Consider the following 27,546-nt stretch of genomic DNA (forward strand, 5'->3'; position numbering starts at 1 on the left):
TTATATTTTATATCATTAATTTGTATGAGTCCAAATTTATATGAGGATCATTGTCCTGAAGTAATTAATGATATAAGAAAATTCAAGTATTCTAATGTTGCGGGTTTTGTACGTTTACCCTACATGAGGGCTAATTCGCTCTCAGTCTTCACAGCGAGTTTGGGAAGTGCTATTTCAAACAGTGCGCAATAAGGTTCATTCCAACAAGCGGATCATGCATCAGTTTATGTATGAACCTTGGATCTTCTTATGCGCATGCGCTGGTTGGGTATCTGCTACAGGATTGAAACAGAACTGGATGATGTTGGAATGCTTTATCGGATCATCGTGTATAAAATCCAGAGTTCTATAAGTGTGATCATCTTTGTCTGAGAACGGATTGCTTAGTTATTGTCGTTTCGCAGCTAATTCAAATTGCAGAAAACAGAATTTGGATAATTTTTTATAAAAAGATAACAAAGAATATGGAAAGTCAGAATTCCGCTAATTCGATGTCGTGTACTGGGAGATTCTTTCATCTAAAAAGAAAAATATATATATATATTTTTTTTTTTAGTTATTCATTTATGTGCTTTATTTATTGGCCTATACTTTTAATAAAAGTTGCATGTTGAAAATGTAATTAACTATTTCAATGCCCAAATAATTTTCATTCTCTTTCTTTTTGGCGAAAATTTAAATTAAATCTCTAGTTTTATTATTCGTCTGCACTGTCGCTTTTCATCTTAACCTCACTGATGTGAACAGTCGATCACGTCTTCCTTCAGTATCCAGGAGACGTTGGTGAGCGTATTGCGCAACTCCGAGACACGTAGGCTACTCACCAGTATCCGCCGACAATTTCTGATCGTTCCGGATCCGTGTCAAAAGTTTGTAGGGATGCCCGATTGCAGTACATGTTTCCGGTTCAGAACTGGTTCGGATTGTGTTGGAACGCCTTTTCTGTACCGCGCATTCTCACAATAGTTACGGACGGTTACTGATTGTTGGAACGAACCTAATATTATCACTATTTTAAACACTACACACTACTCACTAATTAAGAAAGTACTAGCCAGAATTTATGCTTCCCACATAAGTGGGACCTGGCTCTATCAGGGACTGAGTCAGGATGGCCCACCTGGCAGCATCGGCGATTAGTAAGGGCTTGGGGCTCCGGGTCCCTGAAGCTTATAAGGCTGTTCGTCTGCGAAATGGGATCTGGCTGTATCACGGTCTGAGACAGGATGGCCCACCTGTCAGCGTCGTATTTACGATGCCACCTAGGGTCTGGGGGGAGGCATTGGTTGAAGGAAGCTACCAATCCCTTGCAGGGAGGGGATAATTTCTATCTGAACACTACCACGAGCATCTTACCCCTTAGCGGCCTCGAGCTGATGCTGCCCGCAATACACTTTTGCACAGATAGATTTCGCCCCATATGCGTCTAGTCATTCTACAGATACCTGGGACGGACCATAGTTAGGAGTGTCCGTTCAGAGCTCGTTATGTCAAATTTCAGCTATAATATACTCTATACATCGGTAATCTCTTTTCAATGTTTTGGTGAATGAAATCCGAGCTCTACCCATCACCTACAGGTCTACCAAGTTACAGCTTGTCCAAGTCAAGTCTGCGAGTGGGGATATCGGGATGGAATGTAGAGGCAAAACACAGTTGCCACATAGGTCACTTGACGCTCAGATTTCAACGTGTGCACATCGTTTAAAATACACTACGGAGCGCACGCATTTTTGTCCTTGTTTTCAGATAAAGGCAACAGTTACGCTGTCTCCCAGCCTCCCACCTCATGCAACTTTCTCTCCTACGGCAACGCTTACCAATCAGAACGCCAAACCTCACTTCAAGCAGAAGTAGAAGTACAGTCTATTTCAAAGCGTCTTAAATTATTACCGCTCTATGAACTGAAGCGCAGTAGGAAAACTTTGCTGTCATATGAGACTGTACTGGTCCCCTATCTCTACCGCCTCCTTTCACTACAGAACTGTCTCCAACTTCCCCTCTCGGCTCGCAGACTTACCTTGGACAAGCTGTAGATTAGAATGTTGAAGAATCGAGGTGCGGTATTGAACCACTTTGAACAAAATTAAGTCTTAATGTAATAACGCCACAATGAATGTATATTTTGTTTTCAACTCGTGTCTACAAAGTCTACACTTGGGTATTAAATGAGTTCTATGGTTGTAACACACAGTAAGACATTTAATTTCGTTTTCTGACGCATAGAACCTTCCGAATTCGTAACATATGACATTACACATATAGCTCTTTCTTACAGCCAGCTTTCGCGATGACGGAGGCATGTGCAGTATTTATATCCGAACCAGACGACTCGCTGGAACAAAGGACGACAACAGTTGGAAGAGTTCTACCACACACTGAGGTAATTACAACAAATAATAACAAGATTGTTTAATTATCCTATAAAGCAATGTTCAATAATGCGCGTGATAATTAAATGATACGCCTTAAGTGAGAGGGCTACTATCATTTTATTTTAACATGAGCATTGCCAATTTGCTTCGATTTTCGTCCGCATAAACTAGACCAGGCATGTCAAAACCCTGCACATTGTGCAGTCGCGCACATTGTGCAACTGTCTCTGTGCGATGTGCACTCTCTATTCCCCTACCTGGAGGGAGTGAATCGCCTTGGAGGGGAACGCGCCAGGGCTATACAATACCTGCAGCAGCTTTTGTTTCAGTAACACAGTTTCAGTACGAGTGCCGATTTGGCTGTGTCTGTGAATGAGTTATGATAAATAAAGTGAGAAGTTCACAGATAACGGAGAAGAGAAATTACGAATCATATAACATAATTGTTATAAAGTTTTCCTCAGCCAACAATAATAATAATTTTAAAATTAAAGGCTTTCATCAACCTATGTCAAGGTAATAGTGTTGTGAGGTGACAATTTAGATCAGATTAGTAAAGTTCTCAAATTATGATATTCCCAGCGCTTATTTCTTAATCAGTACTCTCACGGCAAAACGTACTTGACAATGGCGTTGTTTTGGCGTCTGTACTAACACAGCCATCAAAGGTTAGACTTACGACTTTCATTTCATAAACTGGTAAGTGATGAGAATATAGTGAGGAATACATGTGAGGCTCTTGAGGTTGTAAGGAGAGAAGAAAATACTATTTGCAAGGCGGAAAATTTTTCTGGAAAAATATATAATGGCAAATTTTTCATCTCACGTCACAATATTAATTCAATATACTTATATTAATAAATCTTTAAATCTGACATAAAGAGAATATCGTCGCTTCGCAGCTTGTGAACTACACTTTTAATTTCTTTGAGTAACGCTCCCAATTTTTCGATACTTGCTCTCAAGATTTTCAAATAAACTATATGTGAATTTAAATTCTAAGCTTAATTTATATTTATTAATATTAATATTAATTTATATTCACATACAGCAAAGAAATGATTTCAGTGTAAAAACTTTACAATGTCCTACTGCATGTAATTAATTACGAGTATAATATTTTCTTCAACATTTGTGTGCCAATGATCACAGTAAATAATAAGCTTGACGAACAATGAAAGAGTAGGGTCTATTACTTTAAAATAATTAGTACCGTACCTACTATGTAAAATGAAATACTTGTTCGTTTTTTGTTGTTTCGAAATTACTGCAATTTTTTTTCTTCAAATACTGTATAAAATCATATTAATAAATTATGCTTTACAAACCACTACTTTGTGAAGTATAACTGAGTAATCCTAAAGTTTCTTGTGTTACAATTGTCAAATACAGACACTGATAATAACTGTGTTTTTTTCGTTCTGCTAACTATGTTTATAATGTCCAAATGTCTATTTAATCCAACCCTAGAAGCGCAGAATAGATTATTGTACACCCCTCCAGCTAAGAACGGGTAAGAGCAACGCTTGATTGATGCAATCTGCACAGACCGGCGATCCGCGCACATAACTGCACATTTAGAGTCTGATTTCCGACATTCCTGAATTAGACCTTACTAGTAACGACTTTTCGAGCACGAAGAAACATGAAAGCATATCGAAACTGCAGAAATTAGAATTTTTAGACCCACCGCAGGCTATGTTCCGCGCCATAGCGTCGTGTTCTAAGGCACAATGCCTGGATTTGAGTTACGGAATGTGCGCTGGTTCGAGTCCTCATGGAGAAGGAATTTCCTCAAGGAATTTCAGTGTATTGGGATCAGTACCCATCCAGAACCATGATGAATTTAGGGAGCTACGATAGGCAGCGAAAACCATCGTGCTCATCACCCGACTTCAGATCAGGGTATCGAAACTCATCAAGTTACGAACGCACGGACCACTGTGTTGTGTAGATAGGAATGTGAGAGTGAGAGTGCGTTTACATAGTCCTTGCCTCAACAGATACACATTTAATCACAGTAAGACACAAAATAAATGTTCACGTTTACAAATATAATATACTCGTATACAGTGCATTTCTAGTACAACAAATAATTGCCTACATTAATGTTTCAATATACATTATACTGTAAAAGTTTTAACAATAAGAAATAATCATTTGTGCGAGATCGTGCGTATTTGCTTGGTTTCCGCACAAAACCAATTCGCGGAAAGTCTAAAATTCCACATTCAGTATTCCCAACCTAACACACATAACAATTTCCCTCTTCTTACCGCTTAAGTGACACATTGATTTTACTGCTTTAGGATTTTAACATATTATTTTTAGAGACGTTCAATATAACTTAGTAATAATTATAAATCGGAAACTTACCACTGCAATTTTACCTAAATTGCACTGTTAATTATTGTTTTTAAATATTTGCAAAAATTAAGTAAACTCTACAACTCCACTAAAGTTACTGGATTCGTGATGCAAGTAACATTAAGGAAGCCGTGAAAAACTCAACAAGATTCCAGATGCCGATGTTATTACTGCAATATGTTATATAAATAATATTGTTAAAATATTAAAATGAAAAATAAATCATTACATAATCTTACCGTTTGTTTTAAGTTCGCATTTATAGACTGGGGGGAAAAAAAAGACAGACGTATATCACGGCCTGCTGGAGTATAGCAAACACAGAAAACATTTTAAAGCAACAATATTGAAGACAGATATTTTTGTTTTGCAAATTTGCCGTCATTGAACAGAAACCAAGATGGAGATTTCATTGCAATTAATTAGAAATTCCTCTTTCAGGTATGTAATAAACGATCTTCGCACAAAATAATGTACGATACACGAGCGGTATGTTTTCTTTGAACTCTCGGAAATTAAAAAAGCTCAACTACGTTTCGCTTTTTCAAACTTTCCCTCGAACATGAAAACTTCAACATACCGCTCTTGTAACGCATATTACTATTGTGTGTGAGCAAAAAAAAAGAAAATAATATACAGTACTTATATGAAATACATTTCTTCATAATTCAATGCCCCGAATTACAAGGTACGAGTACATTTGCAGCATATCAGAAGAAAAGTATCTCCTACTTTCACTCAAAATAACTTTTTTCAAAAACACTAAAGGGATGTTGGCATGTACCAACATTATACTCAAATCTAGATGAAATTCTTTTTCATGTTTTATGTCTGATTTTGATGTTGAAGATCAGTTTTCACTGTATAATTAAATATTTTTCATGTACCTTTCGCTATTACACTGCTTTTGAAAGAATCGAGTTCTATCTGTCCTTATACTTCTTTAACAATTTGCAAAATTCAGTGCGTTTTTTCTTTAATAAGAAAACATTCCTTTCCAAACTTCTCTATAAGTTCGTTCTGAAGGGAACGCTTGATGCTCCTAATATTCAACATGTTCCTCAGTAGTGTGAATTATAAAACAGCTAAATTAACACGAACACAAATATGCATGTTAAATAAATAAATAAATAAATAAATAAATAAATAAACGAAAAAAATAAAATATACTTGTTTACTCATAGGTTCTCAAGCATGTGTGGTGATTGCAAGGACCCGCGCCAAGTAGAATTTAGAAAAGAGATATTGTAATGTAATTTCTTACGAAACCAACTGTACTCTTGTGTTCTTCTGTTTTGTGTGTTTTTAGAAAATATGATTTCATTTTGGAATCCGCTCCTGAGCATGGGTTCTACTCTTTCAGGGGTGGGCGAAAATTTAATGCGTTTATATTATATTATATGTTACAATTATTAGCAAATGAATAAATTAATTAATTAATCAATCCTCCGCCATAAATGTTGTAACTAAAATCTTGTGCATCCCTCGTGTTTATAGTACGGCTCGTCCTCCCCCCCTCACACACACATTACCTGCACTTTGTTTACGTTTTCACTGTGCCTAAACGAGACGCTCTGCTGTACCTAGAAATGTAACGGACCAGGTCTGTACTTCGATCAGTGCACAGATCAGGTCTGTACTTCGATCAGTGCACAGATTTAGGCTTACCTCACTTCCAGAGAAACTGAATACGTATGTGTCATATGTAGACTTCGTTGAATTGCCACACGCAGCGCACAATCAGGTTACCGATGTACGGTAGTATAGAGGAGGTGAGCGACCGCCCGTTCTCGTAGTAGCAGAAGTTCATGTTAAGACTTGTGACCTGTCCAAATAGATAGAGCAGCTACAGATAATGTACGATACCTATGTAAGCACTTGTTTTTGCATTACTGTGGTTGGGATAGTCAAAGCTTAACATCTGTTCAGTGCAGACATGAATTCAATCAAACATACTACAATGAGAGTGTTGCTGTTCCAAATAATTGCCCCTGGAATACCCTTACCCCCGCAGCCAGTCTTGACCCGTTGGAAAACGTGGTTGGATGCTGTTAATAATTATTATGCAGAACATTACGGCAAAATAATGGAGGTAATTGATGCATTGGATAGCACAGACAGTTCCGCTGTTGCAGCTGTAAAATCATTGCCTTCTCAACATTTATTGGAAGATATTCTGTTCATTGATTCTAATTTTAAAATCGTGTCCAAAAGCATCATTCAGCGCATTCCGAATCTCACCGGTCCGGTGGCATCAATGACGTCACGTTGCAACGAAAATAAGGAACAAAACTGCTGGAAGAATCGATGCTGTCATGGCGACTGTGTAAGTGGTTATCTGTGCTACGCTAGCAAAATTTTGCGAAATGTCCGTACTGCCATCTCGTTCAAATAAAAGAGATCATAAACAACTTATTTCTTGAACTGGTAATAATAACTGGTCCGTTGACATGTTCGCTCATAAGCCATTAACATATTGTTTTTACGTTCTGCTCATTACAAACAATACAGCAGAACTAAAGCAGAACACACCGCCATGACACAACAGTGCACGATGTCATTCGTCTGCTAATTCCCGCCCTATACAAGAACCAATCAGATTCACTGATGGCGGCTGATGGAGCCTTCCACCACCTCTGCAAGTTGATGGCACCGGTGCGACACCGGTGGAGCATCAATGACGTCATCGGTGGAATTCGGAAAACCGTGATGCCATCGGATTGCTCACCGGTGAGATTCGGAATACGCTCATTCTGTTAGAATCGTCTAAACTACAACTCTCAGAAGCCCTTAATATAGTGGATAAAGTACCACAAACCGTTATCCAAAATAATAATTCACTAATTTCAGAAAAAAAAAATGAAATGTAAGTTGAGAAACGATATTGCTAAAAATTCTGGCTATTCACAACTTCGTACTATAAATGATGTACCATCAGGTTACGACAAGACATCTGAAGTTGGTGTACTATAAAGTAGTGACTTTCCGTTCTTCAAATATGTACGTATTACATCGTGTGATGTTGAACGTACATTTTTCCAAAATAAAAACTGTTTAAGTGACCATCGGAGGAGGTTACTTTGCAGTCGCTCAAAATGTACGTAACTCTTCACTGCACTGTACATATTCAAGGATGGTGAGAGTATCTTACATTAAATTTTAAGAGTTAACATATCTCACTACAAAATAATTGTGTATTTACATGTTTAGACATTTTCTACTTAAATGATCATTCATAATATTTCTTGAATGCAGGATACGGGTTTTTATTGTAACCGCAGTATACTGCTCAGTGTTTACATCAGAAGCATACTCCATCCATTGCACGCCCTCTTCTCATACAGTCTATACTGCGTGCGCAGTAAACCTTGCGATTCTCGTGGCAATTCCACGAAGTCTAGTAATATGTGTGCTTTTTATGCGTCATTATATGCGGTGATCATTTACTATTTATTCCAGGTGAAGTTAGTTGACAAAGAGGGTCGCATGGTTCCTATGGGTACTCCTGGAGAACTTTGTGTACGTGGCTACAACGTCATGTCAAGGTACTGGAATGACGAGGAGAAGACTCGAGAGTTTAAGGGTCCAGACAACTGGGCCAAAACTGGGTAAGAAAAGTTAGTTTATTGTTGATAATGAGGATTATTACTATAGGTATCCAACAAACAAAACTCAGTGCACAGAAACCAGCGGGCGTGACCGTCTCGCGCAGATGACGTATGCTCCCTTTCCCAGCATGCTCCGCGTCTCCAATCACACCACCGACACTATGCGCATGCGCACGTATTATCTTCTTGTGCTGAACTGTAAATGTGTTATTGCTACAGCGTCAGGGAGTCACATAGCGTTTTATATTAAATATTAATTTAATTTAATTTAATTTAATTTAATTTAAATATTTAAAATTTAAATATGAGGACAGTTCCAGTGAAGATAGATACCGATTGTGACTTAGAAAGAGACGATGTTGACATGTTTTAATGTTATATTCACTTAATTGGTTATTGTTACAGCTGCTCTTTGAGTGCACATGTCCGCAACCGTAGCCGTTATAGCTATACCAGTAGCCGCTTATTAGAGAACCACCTACTGCAAGGGGGGGGGTAAGAGGGGTATAGCATGCGCGACGCGAGGAGTCTGAGCTGAGTTTTGCTTGTAGGATACCTATAGACATAGGATTTGAGGTGAAAACCTACCCCCGAAGAGACAGACTAATATTAAGTTCTAAACACGTTTCTGGATTATTATAAGCAGAGCTAGGAAGTTGGTATCAAAACTGTTAAGTTGTGTGAGTTTGGACTATATTTCTACCGAATATAAAGTAATAGCGCATCTCTCAATGTCAGTGAACCATAACGACAAGCATGTACAGCCGGGTGGTAACCAAACATGTGCTTCAATAAAATAATAAACGAATAATATAAAAAAGCAATAATTTGTAATTATAAACTTCGTAAATTCCAAACTCAAATAATTTATCCACAGGGCTAAATATAAAAATAGCATATAAAGGATACAATTATGATTCTAGCCTCATTATAACAAATAACAATGAACATTTTCATTTTATCAAAAGAAATACTCCTTTTATGTTCAGAAAATAAAAATATTTCTACTCTGAAAATATTCGTTCTACGTCACAAGCCGTTACTGGAGCAAATCTAAAATATGATACAATATATCTTCCTATCAACAGGTGAACAACTACTTTGTGAATGTAATAGTGTATCTCGTATGTGGCACATAATATCAAACCCAGAAATATTTTTCAAGGAAAGTTTTCATTTCTGTCATAATGACAGCTAGGAAGTTGGTGTCGTAATTCTGATGTTGAACTTGGACTATAACCCAACCGAATGCATAGCAGCACGAGACGTCAACATTTAACGAAGGATAATCCGGGGAAAAATAAACGTGTTACACATTCATGCTTGCATAATTATTTAATAAGAGATGATTTAATTTTTTTTGGAATCGTGCATAATATTAACATTACGTAAATAATACAATAATAACGGAATAGCTCACTTTGTTCAGAAATTAAAATATTAATATAAATTAACAGTATTCTTCAAACTATACACGACTATACACAGCTCCATAGAGTGCCACTATGCGTTGTTTATGTGAACTGCGTATCTTTTGTAGCGAGTAGGAGCAGGGCGAGGCACGGGTGACATCTACACTCCTCGCTTATACAACTGAAATCTATGTTTTGGTACGAACTTCCTACCTATGGTTATAAGCAATATTGCTCATTTTCTAGAGCCCAAAATGTCTCATTTGACGTTGGTGTCTATTTTAGCCTATTTTATAAAAAAATATTGATAATACTTTTTTATGCACGGTATCGCTGAACCATAGATCGGCGTGGGTTTCGTTGATTTCACCTCGACCTCGCTATCTGCGTGTGTGGTCACTGACCAGCTGTTTAACTCACGTGATCCATACTTGTGTAGCCAGATGCACTAAAGAAAGAAGCTAAATTCTTGAAAATCTAATTTCAAATCGTTTTAAGCAGGGATGACATATTTTAGCAAATACAAGCACACCACACAAGTGTTGTTGAAGTGTAGGTCTATATTTTTTCGGATTAAACAAGATAAGTTACATAAAAATATTGATTTGCTTAAAGAAAAAGACTTCCAACGTAATTAGGAATCTGACCAAAGTTTATGCGAACTTCCGTTGCTCAAAAGTCTTCGGTGATGTAGCGGCTAGGAGGCTATCAAGCTGTGGATCAGTTCCGAGGTTAGCGTATTCAAACCCAGTTGAGGGCGATGGATTTTAAAAGGCGATAAAAATAATATTTAGTTGGGATTCTCCAAGAGGGATGTAAAGCTGGGAAGCTCGTGTGATATATTTACGGTACATACAAGAACTTCGTCCCTGACAGGGTGGTAAAAACAAAATTGTCAGTCATTCCTCTTCCATGTTTAATTTCGACGTTGTATAATATAATCAGCTGAAAACGTTACTACATAAAACAATGCTACTGCTACTACTACTTACTAGCAAAATAACTACTAACTTCTACCATTATTATCCACATCTGTGTAGTAACGGTTAGCGTGTCTGGCCGCGAAATAAGGTGGCCCGGTTCGATTTCCGGTTGGGACAAGTTACCTGGTTGAGGTTTTTTCCGGGGTTTTCCCTCAACCCAATATAAGCAAATGCTGGATAACTATCGGTGCTAGACTCCGGACTCATTTCGGCAGCATTATCACCTTCATCTCATTCAGACGTTAAAAAATAACCTAAGATGTTGATGATGCGTCGTAAAATAACCTACTAAAATAAAAATAAAATAAATCTACCGTTACTACTAAGTAACTAACGTCTACTGTTACTGAGTATCTAACTACTACTATCACTAAGACACTACTAACTTCTTATTGTTACTAACATACTACTATCTACTAGTATTACAACCTAATTAACTAATACAGTACGAATAATGCATTACGATGTACCGAAGTACATATATTTCCATGCAGAAATTCTGCGTCATCATATGATGAAGGATGGGTGGAACGGAGAAAAATTCTCTCCGCCACCGGGATTTGAACCCGGGTTTTCAGCTCTACGTGCTGACGCTCTATCCACTAAGCCACACCGGATTCTCATTCCGTTTTTTCTCCGTTCCACCCATCCTTCATCATATGATGACGCCGAATTTCTGCATGGAAATATATGTACTTCGGTATATCGTAATATATGATATGCGACAATAATCACTTAATGATTTAAGACAGCGCTTATTCCGTCGGATCCCGGCTGCTTAGTCACTCGTAATGAGTGCACCTCTGCACATTAATGTGTTGGACATTGTGCCACTGTCATACATCTGTGACGCAGTGCATGAGGGTTGGGTACTAGAGGGAACCTAAGAGGTGGAACTTAATCTGAGAGGATTCAATCCGGCATCGGAATGGGAATCCGGTGTGGCTTAGTGGATAGAGCGTCAGCACGTAGAGTTGAAAACCCGGGTTCAAATCCCGTGCCGGAGAGAATTTTTCTCCGTTCCACCCATCCTTCATAATACGAATAAATTATATATATATATATATATATATATATATATATCATCATCATCATCATCATCATCATCTTCCTAACAAGTATTAGGCCAAATGGCCTGTTACGGTCTCAAACTAGAATTTTCAGTCCATCTCTTCTTTGGACGGCCTAGAGATCTTTTGCCATATGGATGGTAATGAAGCAGTGCTTTTGGAATTCTGCATCGATTCATTCGTTCGAGATGACCCTTCCACTGAAGTTGATATTTGCTGATGAACTGCATAATGGGTTCTATTTGAAGTTCTTGCATTAGGTCCTCATTTTTTTATGATCCCAGCGAGTATATCCAGCTGTTGCTCTCATAAACATCATCTCACTTGCTGTTATTCTACTGACATCTTTATTCTTCACAGTCCACGCTTCGCTACCATAGCTTAATACTGGCTGTGCTAAGGTTTTATACAAGCCTATTCTTGTGTGTCTTTGTACTAGTGAGGGTTTCATGATTTTATTAATGATCCCCATTGTTTTATTATATTTACATATTTTTTCAGCAATATCTACTTCATCATAAGGTGATAGTGTATAGCCAAGATAAGTGAAGGTATTTACTCTTTCTATTATTTTATTATTCAAACAGATTTTGCTTGGTACAGGGAATTTCCCACAAAATGACATGATTTTCGATTTTTCAATATTAATTTCCATGTTATATTTTTCACTGACCTTATATATATATATATATATATATATATATATATATATATATATATATATATATACAGAGTGGTAGTGAAATAATCTTGCAGATTGAAAGAGACGATAGAGTACATGTAAATGAATAGAAAACCTATTACGTTTCGTGATTAAATGCACGGTTAATTAGAAAATTAAGTTTGAAGTTTCAGCGGTCCCGCAACATCGCCGCTAACACATTCTACTCGTGATACAGATTAAAAGGTCAACGAACTCGGTGTGTCTCGGTAGCTAAGCTGTTCTCTACCTCGACGTTGCCACCAGTTCGAGTCGTGTAGTGGCTTGAATTTAGAGGTTTTTAAAATTAAATTTAATACGAAAACCGTCCACACTATTGAAATAAGCCGTGAAATAATTTATTCTTTATTAGATTCCCTATCAATATGGATAAAAATTACGATCCTATTCGCAATAGGCCTAGTTACCGAATAAGAAGTTGTTAAACATTTGGGAAAAAATTTTTTTCTGAAAAAAACTATGAACCTTCCACCAATATATTAGCTTTTATCACTTCACTTCCACTCTATATATAATAGTCTCCGTTAAGGAAAAGGGCACGGGCTAGGACTCTCCTCATATGTAGACCGCTTGGGTGGACCCACTGTGCTACACGGAGTGGAATGATGTGCATGCCCTAAGACTCTCCCTCTTTACAGATCCCTCTACTGGCCGCCACCGAACTCTCCAAGAGCAAGCAGAATCTTTTACTTTTTCTTGTAGGCATCACCACGGTCCCTCAACCCCGATTCCACGAGATACCATGAGCCTCGGAGAGAGCCCAACGGTACATAGCACTACCACCAGCAACTAAAGACCACTTATTTTTAATGTATTTATTTTACGACTCTTTATAAATTGCAGTGGCTATCTAGTGTTTGAGTGAAATGAAAGTGAGAATACCAGCAAAATGGGTCCAGGTCCAGCGATGAAAGTTACCCAACGTTTGCTCTTAATGGGAAGAGGGTAACTTATCCCAACCTGAACCCGGACTCGTTCTATCACGGTCATACATGCTAACAGTTACTCAACAGCTGTGGGCTTGACCATTTATCACGGGTCCAAGTTCGGTGGCGATCCGCAGCCGAATCTGCATCGATTGTAAGCCCGAAATTTAGGAAATTCATTCATTCATTCATTCATTCATTCATTCATTCATTCATTCATTCATTTCATTTCATTCATTTATTTTATTCCATAGATCTTACATGAGCAATGAAGCTTTAAGATGTGGAACAAGTCAACATTTTACAATATTACAATTACAATTTTTACAAATTTTTATAGTTTTACAATTTAGTAATTTTCTACAATTTTTACAATTTTGAGCAATTTTTTACATTTTTTTTTTCTTTTTGGTGAGATGTAGTGAGATGAGATCAAGTCCGAGGATTCGCCAAAATATTACCCGGCATTTGCCTTTTGGTGGGGGAAACCTCGGAAAAACCCAACCAGGTAATCAAATCAAAGGGGGGTAATCAAATCAAAGGGGTTGATGCCAAGAACTCGCCATAGACTCGCCATAGACCATCCGGCTTCAGTCCCACGGCTGGGGAAAACCTCGGAAGAAACCAAAGACCAAAGGGGGATCCAACCCAAGCCCGAACACAGCTCCGGATCAGCAGGAAAGGAACAGAAATGATGATGAAAGAGAGAAAGTTTAGATGAAGTGGAGAATGATGGTGAAATGATAGAGGGAAACGGGAGTATACTGAGAAAATCTCTCTGTAACATTTTCTTTCTGCACCACAAATTATATTTCGATCTGACCAGGATAGAACCTGGGCAACCTGGACGGAAGACAAACTAAATAACTAACGCAATTAGTAACTACTACTACTTTTAGGTGAGACTCTGCTAATTCCGCAATATTAAGAAGTAAATCTGTCAAATGTTTATTGAAAAATATTATCAAGATATGTAGACATGGACGAAACCTTTCATTACCAAATGAGATAAAGATACCTATTAAAATGCAAATAGCCTATATTATTTAGTAGTACATACATTACAGTTGAAAAAAGAACTCGGGTAATTCCGCAACAGTGCCAATAAATCCGCAGTAGGGCTTCGCTAATTCCGCAGTAGTAAATAATTATGAAATACATTATGAAAGTGACATTAACGGAACAATTTATATGTAACAATGCTCACTTTCTTCACAGCTGTGTAGCAAAACACGATAAACAGCCAACTTTCTAGAGATGGGAAAAGTTGTTATTTTCTCGTAACAGTTCCAACTGTTCCAGTTCCACGAAAATACTAGGTTCCACATAACAGTTCCAAAATAACGGTACCACCATACATTACTGTATAAAGCCTACGCCGAAGTTCGCTCCACAGCACCGGATCGAATCCCTCTCCTCCAGTGTTTTTACAAAATGTATTTATGTTAAAACCCTTTAGTCAAAGTAGTTTATGCAAACATTTGGCAAAGGCAAAAGTATAAGTCGAGGGCCATGAGAAAGTCCAGAAGTCATACTGACAGTATTGACACCACGAAACCAGTTACGTTATATTTATGCACGACTCCAGTTCAGGATTAAAAGTTAGTATTTATTTTGTCCCTGAAAATTGTTAAAAGTAGCCAGATCTAGCGACAAAGTCGCTAAATTGACAACACTGCAGCAACGGTTGTCATAAAGTAGTTCCATACACGGCCGACTTGATGCTAGCTTCGCTGCACCTTTGAAAGCGAAGGGAGCATCACGTCGGCCGTGTTCCATAACATCGAGTATATTGTAACATGTAATTGCAAGTATTTTGTATAACAGGTACAGTACTACTAGTATATAATGTAACAGTGATGGTTTGGAACAGGCCGTTACGTTATTTTATAGTCATAACTCATAATGTAGTTCCATAACATCGAGTATTTTTTGTAACAGCAAGTTTTTTTGTAAGAGCAAGTATTTTTTGTAACAGCAAGTATTTTTTGTAACAGCAAGTATTTTGTATAACAGGAGTATTTAATGTAACAGTGGAAGAGCCACGTACTACTAGTACGTAATGTAACAGTGGTATTTAGGAACATGTAGGCTACGTACGACTAGTATGAAATATAATACAAGAGGCCTATATATTATATTATTAGTACTCTTGATATAACAGTGGTATTTAGGACGCTAAATGATCACATACTTCCCTGTATGCCATGTGATTCAGTACGATGTCGTAATGAGTCGAGATGTGAATTCCTGGAAATGAAATCTTTTCTAATGCTAAATTGAATTCGTAGATCAGGTTTGTTCGAAGCAAGAAATGTAATGTAATTTTAAATTATTTGTAAATTGGTCACGAAATCGAAATGGATCCCAGTGGTAAATAAAACCTAAACTATTCTTCCTCTTCTGCTTAGCTGAAGGTCACAATAGTGTTCAATTTCTCCAAAAATGCGTAAATAAAAGCTATAATCATTTCGGCCGTGCTAAAATTCATATTAATAATATACCGCCATGAAAAATAATAATCTCATTGTAATGAAATATGAAAATTTACCGTTGTACTTTTTTTTAAACAAAAGAACTTCAATAATACAGTCATATTTCAACAGACTTTAGTTTAATTTTAAGAATTGGTAATGAAACTAAAACTGTAAAATATTTGGAAATAAAACGTAACCTATATATTTTCATCTCCCTTGATAAAATTCACAATGTAGTTACTATAATACAGGCATTATGTTATTTGATAGAATCCTATACTTAATTAACATCAGTTCCAAGATAATGTGTTCATTTTTAAAGACTATCTTCGTATCTTTACTATTTATCTTTTATTTTAGTTTCCAACATTTATTTCATTACGACGAAAGGATTCCCAATTCTGCTTTCAAACAGCGGGAGCCAACTTATATGGGCTGGTGGAATCCGAGCCCACCCAATAATTTATCGTGTTATGAGATTTATTTAACTTAGGCTCGTCACATGTTTGAGCCCACCCACTGTTTTACAAAAGTTGGCGTCACTGCTTTCAATAGTACCAAACATGTTCCGTTCTGTGGAACAGGCGTTGTCATAATGTAGTTCCAAAGTGAAACGAGTATTTGTAACCGCAAGTATTTCGTACTAGCTCAGAGCAACACTGTTATTTTGGAACATAGTGTTCCAAGGTGCTGTTACTTTTTGGAACAGTTCCAAACAAGGAACGGTTCCAAAATAACTGTTACGTTATTTTTTCCCCACCTCTATAACTATCGATGTTTCACTGTACTGCCGACAGAGATGTTGACCAATATCCTTGATTTTTTCTATAGCACTGCAGAGGACATGCCTCCTGTTGACAGCCTCTCAAAACTTACATTCATGCTATTAGAAAGCCGCAGTAAAATCATATATGCCACTACTGCGGAATTACCCGTACTGCGGAATTAGCAGAGTTTCCCCTGCTACTACTACTACTACTACTACTACTACTACTAATAATAATAATAATCTTCTTCTTCTTAAGTGGGAGTAGTCTTCACGCACAACTGCATATTATTCCTTCTGCTGAATTATGTTTTCCAGAGATCTGTTTGTACTTCAAGAAGATGGCTACGGACGAATTGTAGGAAGGGTAAAGGATGTGATTATCAGGATAGGAGACAAAATCTTCCCACAGGAGATTGAAGAATTCTTCATGCAACATCCCGATGTCATAGAGGCACAGGTAGACCTAATACTACTGAATTAAATATTATATTCGTTTGTTTTGTATATTCAGATAACTCACCTTTTCTATTTAATTCAGAATCCTCTCTAATTACTTACAATAAAATTATTTTACATATTTAATAAGCTACATTTTTAACGACTCGAGTGAATGTATTTTCGGCTGGAAATCAGGGACATCCAGGATCGATCCCCTGCAGAAGAGTGCAGAGATTTATTTCCCTTTCATAAGCAGTTTTGTATCGCTCTGCTTTCTTAAGTGGTGGTCTTTAATCATATTGCCCACATGAGCAGAAAGTCTGCTACTTGTAAATATCTAGGTTGGTTCTAAGCTCACAATATAGATAATGAAATAGGCCATAATGTATAGATGATCTATGACAGTACAAACACGGTTTATTATTACGAGGACTGATCAAGGAAGACAGACTTTTTATCACGGTTGTTTATTACTCTACTTCAGCGTTTCTCAAACTTTTTTCAAGTGGGAACCACTTTTTTAAGTCAAACAGTTCCGCGGACCACCTTACTCTTGTTCCCTTCTGAAAACAAATTTATAATTTTTGTAGCATATTTTAATACCAGCATACTTATATTTTAAAATAGAATTAATTAATTAATTAATTAAAATTAATTTAATTTGATTAATTTTATGTTAGTAATAACTAATTAAGTTAATGTTAATAGAAGAAAGTTCATTTTGTTCTTTTTTTATAATTCAAGGTATTAGAGTTTGGATAATTTTAACTTAGTAACTAAAAAAAATAAATAAATGTTGGTACTCGCATTAATGAGATGGATGAGCTTGCCGATTCTTGCACAGTTGTTCTATACTGGATGTATGCTGGTAAGTTTAAATCGAAGATCGTCACATAAATCAAGTCAATTTTGGTACTTTGTTTTTATTAGAGTTACTGATGAAAACCCTTTCTCACACAGATACGTAGAAGCAAACTGAATTGTAATCTCTAAAGCACCATTGTATAGTTCACTATATACTCTTTTCACTTGTGATGAGGTCCAGAAATTAACTATACCTTCCGCTTCGAATTTTATTTTAAGTCCGGTGTCATTCGAGAGTTCAATTAACTGTTCTCTTTCACTCAATGAAAGTTTGTTATTTTCAATATCGCAATGAAAGTGATCACGAACCCATGAAAATTCGTCATATTTACTTGGAAAATAAGTTTCAAATTGTGACCTCAAAGTTGTATTATTTGTGTACGACGTACAGTGCGTGACCATTTCAATGTGCAGACTGGGTGTCGGCAAAACTGTTAAGAAAATCATAAATACATGAAAAGGTTCGGTACTTTGGTCCTCCGTTATACATTCGGGTGGTCCCTGGCTGGGTTGCAGGCGTCAGATGAGGTATAGTGTGATACGCAATTCGTTTGAATTTTATTTTTTCTTCTGTCTTTTTTGAAGGACCACAAAGGCAGACCTCGAGGACCGCAGGTGGTCCGCGGACCATAGTTTGAGAAACGCTGCTCTACTTCAATGTTTAGGCCTACATGATATTTTTCAAAGTAGTCCCCTTCTACTTGAATGCACTTGTTATAGCGTTTCTTACAATCCTCGAACACATGATGCAGGCCATTCTCTGTCGGGTCCTTGAGAATCGCCTCGCATTTCTTGAGCACTGCTTGAGAGTTCTCAAATCGAATGCCCCGGAGCTTTGCCTTTAGTGACGGGAATAAAAAATGTTATAAGGTGGATGTGCTACATAGGTAGAAAGAGATTTAGCAATCTCCACCCATCCCGATGAAGTTGTGGTCGTTTCTTTGCAATACTGACGTGTAGTATGCTCCCGTAACAGTAGTGTGAGGGTGAACTCCCTTACTGACAGGAAACGTAATGATCACCTTCCCTGCAGATGGAACAACTTTCGCCTTTTTTTTTTTTTGCGTTGGCGAACCTGGTGATTTCCACATTGTACTGGCTTATTTTCCTTAGGGGGCTGATGTTGATGACCTAAATATTTACTTAAATTGATCATTAAAATGTCCTTAACCCTTTCTAACCCAAATTAAATTTACAAGCAATCCATGTTGAAACAAATAGCTGTATTAGGACCAATTCAGTGACCAAGTTACGGGAGTGGCAACATTTGAAACAAAACTATATTGATGAAAATGTATTGAAATAGAAGTTATCCAGCAAAATTTACCTTCATATGTAACACACAAGTATATAAATGCTATAAAGTTAATTATTGCCATATGGTATCTATAGGTAAGAAAGGGTTAAAATGATGGAAAAACGACATAAAATTAAAAGAAACTGACATTTAAATATTATTCACCGTACTCGCACCAGAACTTAAAAATTAGTCACCTTGTTTCAATGACTGCCCTGCAAATCTCGAAGAGAGGAGGCCACTTCCTGGAATTTGGCTAAGATAAAGGAAAAGAACATGCAACAAAATGAAGATTTTAAGGGAAAACTATAGATTTTAATGTGGGTTTGCAATGTGTTTCAATCAGGGATGGTCCATGTCAGTGCCTTCATCCTCCGTCTCCACCTCCTTCCGCTCTTCACTTACCAGACCTTCCAGATGAGGGAGTGTGAATGACAAAACAAATTGTGGGTGTAGCATGCATTCTTGAAATATATGTGTTAAAAATAGACTACTGTCTGCTACAGTAGACATCCCTTCCGAATCATGTTGGGGACACAACGTCCTGTCCAGGACACGGTGAAAATTTCTCCATTTCCAAACATAAATTCTAAAGACACCCTTGTACCGACAAAAGAACAGTAGTGGTCAAAACCCTCACTTAAACTAAGCATTTTATTATCACCATTAAATCTAGAAAAATTCGTCCCGGCACCGGAAATCGAACCCGGGACCTCTCAGCTCTGCGCTCTGAGGGCTCTTTCCAACTGAGCTATGCCGGGACACGATCCACGGTGCCGGTCGAACTCCTCTCATTGTACTGTTTAATGATGATAATACACATTGACTACTTCATAGTAGTCGTGTTAATATTCAATGAGGATGGCGAGATCTCATACAGTATAATGAATATTTGATGTATTAAAATGTTTACAGTTATCACAAACTGTTGTTGAATATGGCCATAAAAGTCATTTAAATATGCGCTCCTGCATATTGACTTACATAGGTTTAAATGCAGGTAGTAGGCTGTAAACATTACAATGAGAGGAGTTCGACAGGCACCGTGGAACGTGTCCCGGCATAGCTCAGTTGGAAAGAGTCCTCAGCGCGCAGAACTGAGAGGTCCCGAGTTCGATTCCCGGTGCCGAAACGAATTTTTCTCGATTTAATGGTGATAATACACATTGACTACTTCATAGTAGTCGTGTTAATATTCAATGAGGATGGCGAGACCTCATATAATGAATATTTGATGTATTAAGCATTTTATATTACTTCCGTTGTGTGAAGTGAAGCCTTCAGTGGAATGAGGGATGGACTTTAGAGTCTGTTCCAAACTATAAAACTCAAACTTCACTGTTATTCACTTAATCAGTAGGTAATTGCTATTGACCTATTTGGTTACAAAATTATTTAATAGACCTATCGGTAAAGAAGAAAGTAAAATGCATTCCAAATGATCTAAAAGTTCTTCAAAGTATTAAAAATGACCAAAAAAATGCCGAAAAAATATAAAAATTACCTACTGTATTGGTCCAAAAACGTCAAAAAATGCAATATACAGAATTATGTTTTTTACGTTCATATTAACATAGAAAGGATTTCTATATTAATAGGCATCATCCTAATGTGAAAAATATGATGATGAATTTTCATCAACATCCACCCCCTAATGATAATGATGCAGCATGACTCATCATCGGTGATAACCGATTCCAGAAATGTAAGGCAAAGCATCATGTGTTCGAGAACTGGAAGAAGCGTTATAGCAAGTGCATTCAAGTGGAAGGGGACTAGTTTGATAAAAATCATGTGAACATTAAGTAGAGCAATAAACATCTGTGAAAAAAAAATCAGCCTCAGTCTTTCGTGATCAGCACTCATAAATTAAAATAGACTATATCAAGTGTAAAATATTTTAACAGGCTTTTGGTGTTCCGGATCCGAAGGTTGGCGAGGAAATTTGCGTGTATCTCCGTTTGAAAGAAGGAGCCAAACTCTGCGAGCAGGAAGTGAGGGACTTCTGTCAGGACAAGGTAATATAACTACATATTCTTTTTAATGTATTCTTTATTAAATAGGAATGGAAAAAATCTCTTCTCTGTCAACTATTTTGTTTCAGGTAGCAGAATATCGAGTGCCACGATATATACGCTTCATCGATGATTTCGAAAGAACGGCCATCGGGAAAGTACAGAAATTCCGTCTACTGGAGAAACTACAGCAAGAATTGGGACTGAAAAAGTAGGAGAAATGTACGCTTATCTGAATGAAATTATAAGAGTTCAATTCCCAGGTCTCGATCTTAAATTACTCACTTTCTTGCCATTAACTGACCGTTTACTTGCCGGCAAATATTCATATTCAATCAAAGCGGAACCAATAATAATTATCTTGTTTGGTATTGAGTAGAGATAGGGTCTTCAGTACAAAGTGGCAAATACAACCTGCGTGAGTGGTTCAACGTACAAATTCAGTCAAATATTTCTTATTTTCCTTTGCTCAAGGGGAACGAGTGGTCTTATTTGTTATAATTGTAATTATTCAAAATATGTACGTATAGGAAGAGAAAAATGTAACCCTCTACATACATATAGACGAAATCAGTGAACTTTATAAAGAGATTAAATGAAAATAAAGTGAATTCCATTTTATTTTACCATAAATATAGCCTACAAAATACAAAGTGTAAGACGTATCTTGCATTTTTATTATTGCCAAACAGTAACTTTCAATCTTTTATTTAGCATAAGATGATGACGGATTTGGATCTGCTAAGCCCATTAGTGTCAGAGTTGTAAGCTCCGAAACCGGTTGTGGTGCTAGAAACGTCCAGTCGGAGCGTGAACTTGCTTATGTCTGTGGAAGCACCGGAGCACGCAACGAGTTATAGTGGAGCGCTCCGCTCCTTTTAGGCTGTGTCTGACAACGCTTTGCTAAGCGAACTACCAGAATTGTTCGTGCGCTCCACCATATTATGCCACATCTGGGCGGAATTGGCTCGACGACAACTTTCCTAATAGGTAGATACGCCGCAGAGAACCTAGAAAATGGGCTGCCAGGGACCTAAATCCACTTGATTTTAGCTCTCTGGGATTACGAATATCTTAAGGAAAAGGTATAAGAAGTAAAGATTCGTGTCCTACAATATCTACGAACGTAGAGGAAAAGTGTCGTGAAATCAACTCAGATATGCTACACCGCGTTATAAATAACATGAATTTCCTCCTCCAAACATATTCAGAAATCGGAAGGGGTCATATTGAACATATTTTTATGAATTGCAAGACTTGTCGGACACTTCGTAGATTTCGTGATATTTCTGATTTTCGCAGTAAGTTTATGAAGCTAAGATTTTAGGACTATTTTTAAAGCTAAATATACAGGGTGTTTCCGAGGTGGTGTTACAAACTTTCTAGGATGATGACGAAGGGCACATGTATCAATTTGAGATAAGGAACCATGATCCGGAAATGACTGAGTCGAAAGTTATAAGCAAAAATAGTTGTGTGGAAATGGAATTGTAATTTGGCACCACGTGCCCTCATTCCCTTAACCTTTGGAATAGTCATGAAAAGATGGTATGGGCCGGATGTCTCCTACGTGGGTACTTGGCCCGATACAATCTGTGAGCTTGTCTACTGTTCCCATCCGTATTCGAAAATCAGGTCTGCTTATTCCACTCTCGTGTACTCCTCCATTTCACTAGGACTGATCGACTGGACACTGCAACTTGTACACATACACTGCTGTCTACAGACGTGCATATCAGGACCGACCATGTCCGTTACACATTACGCTATCTGCATTGCTTTAGTGTAGTTTCCTGTCCCCATCCCTCAGACAGCGCACTGAATGGAATACTGTAAGTAGACAACGCAAACAACGTCAGATGAATACAGTATGTGTAAGATGCACAGATAAATACACATAAATATGGTGTACAGAGGAATAAAATTATTTCATTTCCACACAACTATTTTTGCTTGTAACTTTCGACTCGGTCATTTCCGGCCCAGGGTTCCTTATCTCAAATTAATACATGTGCTCTTCGCCATCATCCCTGAAAGTTTGTAACAATACCTCGGAAACACCCTGTATAAGTTTCGGATAAAGTAGCTGTATCAGAATAGGCATCATTGGTCCATGCGTTTTGTTTACAAACATTAACTAGTTGTCGCGTGTTCCCCAGCCGAGAGTAGTGACGATATATATTCAATTCCTATCGGCTGTACTGTCCATTCACTGATGTTTCAGCTACGGGGAGGGTAGTGTTTACTTAGTCTGAAGCAAGTCAAGGGCCTTGTATTTCGCATACTCTTCTTCTTTGTTGCATTAATGGTTTGAGCTACATATGAGTTTGAAGTTTACATGTGGTTGCATCTTACTGGCCAGAAATTCCTCTTTCCCCGGAGGAACATGCAAATTCTTATTTAGTCATAGAAGATAGAGAGTTTGCCTCCTGATTTGGAGCTACGCACGGGAAAGGGTTCCATTTTCGCTTGTGCTAATTACTTGGCTGGTTTCTTTCCGAGATTTTATCAACTGTAAGGAGAATATCATGTAATCCCTGGCGAATCCTTGGCCTCATCTCTCCAAATAACATCACGTCTTCACCAATTTCATCGATCCTAAAGGTCATATATTTGATACAATGTCGTTAAATAACCGACTAAGGAAATAGAATTCCCATCTTAAGTATTGTGTGATAACATTTAATTAATTCTAAGTACAATAAAATTAAATCTCTTAACGTAGTTAAACTGTTATTTGTAATTGTGAAGATACTGAGATGCTATTAGGCTATTTCGTGAATAAAATAAAAATGTAAATAATATATCCCTAAAATTCGCTCATAAAATTTTAATAATTGTGTATTTATGAATACTTAACCTTGTGAAGTCGAAATGGATGAATAACGATTACTGAAATAAAGAAATTAAATGTTATTCAGCAATGTCAATTGAGAAAAGCGAAATACAGGTTTAAAAATGTTAATTACATGTACTGCGCTTTTCTCTTGTTATTATAACAGAAATACGTTTTCATTATTTGCTGAAATCATAATTTAATTTAAACATTTAATAGTATAATTACAAATAACCTGATTAATACATTAATTAAATGGACAAATGTTATGAAGGAGTGTCATTTTTTTTTTTAATGAACGTGGAATTGGAAGATGAAGATATAGATGTGGAAGTAGAATTTCGCACTTTATTTAGTACATTGGATTCATACTCATCGATTTACTTGGAAACAGTTGGCAACACTGACTAAACAAAAGAACAACCATGCGATAAATTGATAGTGATAAGTCGAGCTGCAGAAATTGTCGCGGTGTGACTGTGATTCAAAATTTCATTACACTTCATTGGCCGAAAATGGAATGACGTCATATAAAAGAAATAGTCATAAAAAAAGAATAACAACTGAGGGAAGGAGGGTCAGTACTACTACGGTAACCTAAATCTCCGCCTACATGTACACAAGTCCCTCTTATTACAGGACGCCAGTTTTTATAACTTTAGCGAAAAGCGGTACTTGGTTGGCTACTTCTGTGTTAAAGGTGAGTTTACGCGCCTCTCGCTGTTTTCGTTGGCTAAGACAAAGGTCTTATACTGTATACCATAACATAACAAAAACCAATTGGAGTTCAGTTTTTTTTTTTGTCTTTACGAGCTGCAACTTCTTCCTATTGGAAAGGATGTTTCTCGGTTTAATATACAAGCTGGAAGTGAAATAACCCTGCAGATTGAAAGAGACGATAGACTACACTGAAATGAATTCAAAACCTACATTACGTTATGTGATTAAATGCACGGTTAATTAGAAAATTAAGTTTGAAGTTTCAGCAGTCCGGCAACATCGCCGCTAACACGCACCTCTCGTGATACAGATGTAAGAGGTCAACGAATTCGGTGTGTCTAGCTATATGAGCTGTTCTGTGGCGCTGTGTTGCAACAAAATCGCATCGTGCAGTGGCTTCAAATGGGAGGTTTTTTTAAATTAAATTTACACGAAAACCGTGTGATCAAAGCCAGCTACATCCAAATAAAAACTGTTTCCCGCCAGAAATCAGAAAGCTAGCAAATTCAAATTTCCAGTATATGCTTGTCTATCCCGTAACTTTTTGCTGCCAAAGTACTGAAACTGTTTATAGAAAACCCGTTGTTATTATTAGTATTTTGTTTCTGCTGTAAAATTTTATAAAACAGATGTAGCTGACTTTGATATTAGACGAATCATATATTCAATACAACAATTTTTGCTCTAATTCTAAATTCATCATGACTTGCAAAGTTTTTCAATGACGCAAGACTTTTATAGTCTGCTTCTTTTTCATCTCCATTCCAAATTGAGTTCAAGGCCACTTCACCGGATGTAGAAGTCATTTTAATGTGCTTCGCAACAATAATAATAAAAAATCGACAGACCAGTGTTGCCAACTTGAGGGTTTTCCCCACAAAATTTAGGAGGGAAACACATCCAGGGGAAAGTTTGGGGAGATAAAAATGTTAGAGGATTTTCAGGGGAAATATATTTTTAGAGGGGTTTTTAGAGTTTTTCTAAAATACGTCATTAAAATTCATTTTAAAAATTAATTACAGTGAAACTACTGTGTTATGTAATTGAAAATAAATATCATGATCATGAATCCCCTCTTCGGCCGTTATCGCATCTTGCAAGCATGTTTTTTTCATTTGCTCTCTTTATTACTCCTATTATATTATGTCGCTCTCTCCCGCCCGTCGTTGCATTTCACACTTATTCTCCTTGTCTTGCTTAAACCATGGCCTGCACAACAATAGTGTCTGCAGAAAATTGCAATTAATAATTTCCCCAATCTTAATTTATGATTTTGATACAACTGATTTTCATTTTTTTTTATATTCTACTTTTATGTTTTATTAATTGAAGGGTTCAGAGCCATAGTGGGCCAAGCGACATTTATTAAAAACGGAGAAAGCAAGGTTTAAAGTTAAGTGAATACCATAGTTTAATGAAGATTGATATGTCATTGAGTTTTAATATGCATACTTTATATTACTTGCTATTTGTTTCATTAAGTTATAATAATCACTCAATTTTAACCATTGTTTTCTTCGATTTTCATTTATGGCGCTTGGCCCACTATGGCTCTGAACTCAATTAGATTTCATTTTATACTAAATATTATACGCAACAAATGCCAGTCATGTGAGCTATGAATAACATTTTCAGTTTAAAACTAATTGTCTGCTTGCCCGAGTAAAAGTCGACACTCAGCAAGATGAAAGTGTTATGAACTTTCAGTGTACTGTGGCAATACTTGCAGAATGCAACACAATGTTGTCCCGATGCATCAGAAGCCAACTAGTTTTTATTGTGAGGACGAATTATGAGAAATCCAAAGAGTACTTATTCTTTTGCATGTCAGTGTGCATGATGTGCGGATATTTTTTTCTGTTTGAATATGTATAATCACATTTGCTAATTTTTATGTTGCGTCTTTTCAGGTTTAGGAGATTTCTCTGAATTTTATGGTGATTTTAAATATGATATAGGGAGATTTCTTGTTCCTTGGTTGGCAACACTGCGACTGGGGATTCATACGATCCTTTTGTGTGAAACGTTTATGCTGTCGGTTAGGTGTTATTGTAATATTTTCATTTTCAAGGAATTGGTTCTTATTTATAAGGAATGTATCTTATGATTGAGCGTGAAATAAATCTAATGCAATTTCTGTGCAGTATTATTATTCATTTATTTAATTCTTTATTGGATATATATCTACCGTATATCGGAACAAGTATTTATAATGAAATTACTATGTTTCAACTGAATTGGTTTGTTGGAAAACAGTTAGTTTGAGTCTATGCTAAGAGAAATAAGGACTATAAATCATGCAAGAAAGTAAGCAGACCTATAGCCTATACTTATAGCTAACACTGAATCAAAGTAAGAGTCTGATCCATTGGTAAGCATGTGAGGTCAGAATAGTATGACGTATCTCATTACTAGACTTCGTGGAATTGCCACGAAAATCGCAGGGTTTACTGCGCACGCGATATAGACTGTATGAGAAGGGGGCGTGCAAAGGATAGAGTATGCCTCTAATGTAAATACTGAGCAGTATACTGCGGTTACAATAAAACCTGTATCCTGCATTCAAGATATATAATGAATGATCATTGAAGTAGGAAATGTCTAAACATGTAAATACACAATTATTTTGTAGTGAGATATATTAACTCTTAAAATTTAATGTAAGATA

General features: G+C 36.9%; 1 protein-coding gene across 1 annotated transcript in view; it reads left to right on the forward strand.

Moving 5' to 3' along the window:
• The window catches only part of LOC138696682 (uncharacterized), a 105,047-nt gene that overhangs the window by 27,412 nt on the left and 50,089 nt on the right, over positions 1 to 27,546 (forward strand). The window contains exons 9-13 of the mRNA XM_069821967.1: positions 2,279 to 2,383; positions 8,202 to 8,350; positions 17,024 to 17,165; positions 21,215 to 21,325; positions 21,412 to 21,533. Of these exons, the coding sequence (XP_069678068.1) occupies positions 2,279 to 2,383; positions 8,202 to 8,350; positions 17,024 to 17,165; positions 21,215 to 21,325; positions 21,412 to 21,533 (629 nt within the window). The remainder of the gene's footprint in view (positions 1 to 2,278; positions 2,384 to 8,201; positions 8,351 to 17,023; positions 17,166 to 21,214; positions 21,326 to 21,411; positions 21,534 to 27,546) is intronic.

Source organism: Periplaneta americana, chromosome 3 (assembly GCF_040183065.1).
Source record: "Periplaneta americana isolate PAMFEO1 chromosome 3, P.americana_PAMFEO1_priV1, whole genome shotgun sequence".
NCBI lineage: Eukaryota > Metazoa > Arthropoda > Insecta > Blattodea > Blattidae > Periplaneta > Periplaneta americana.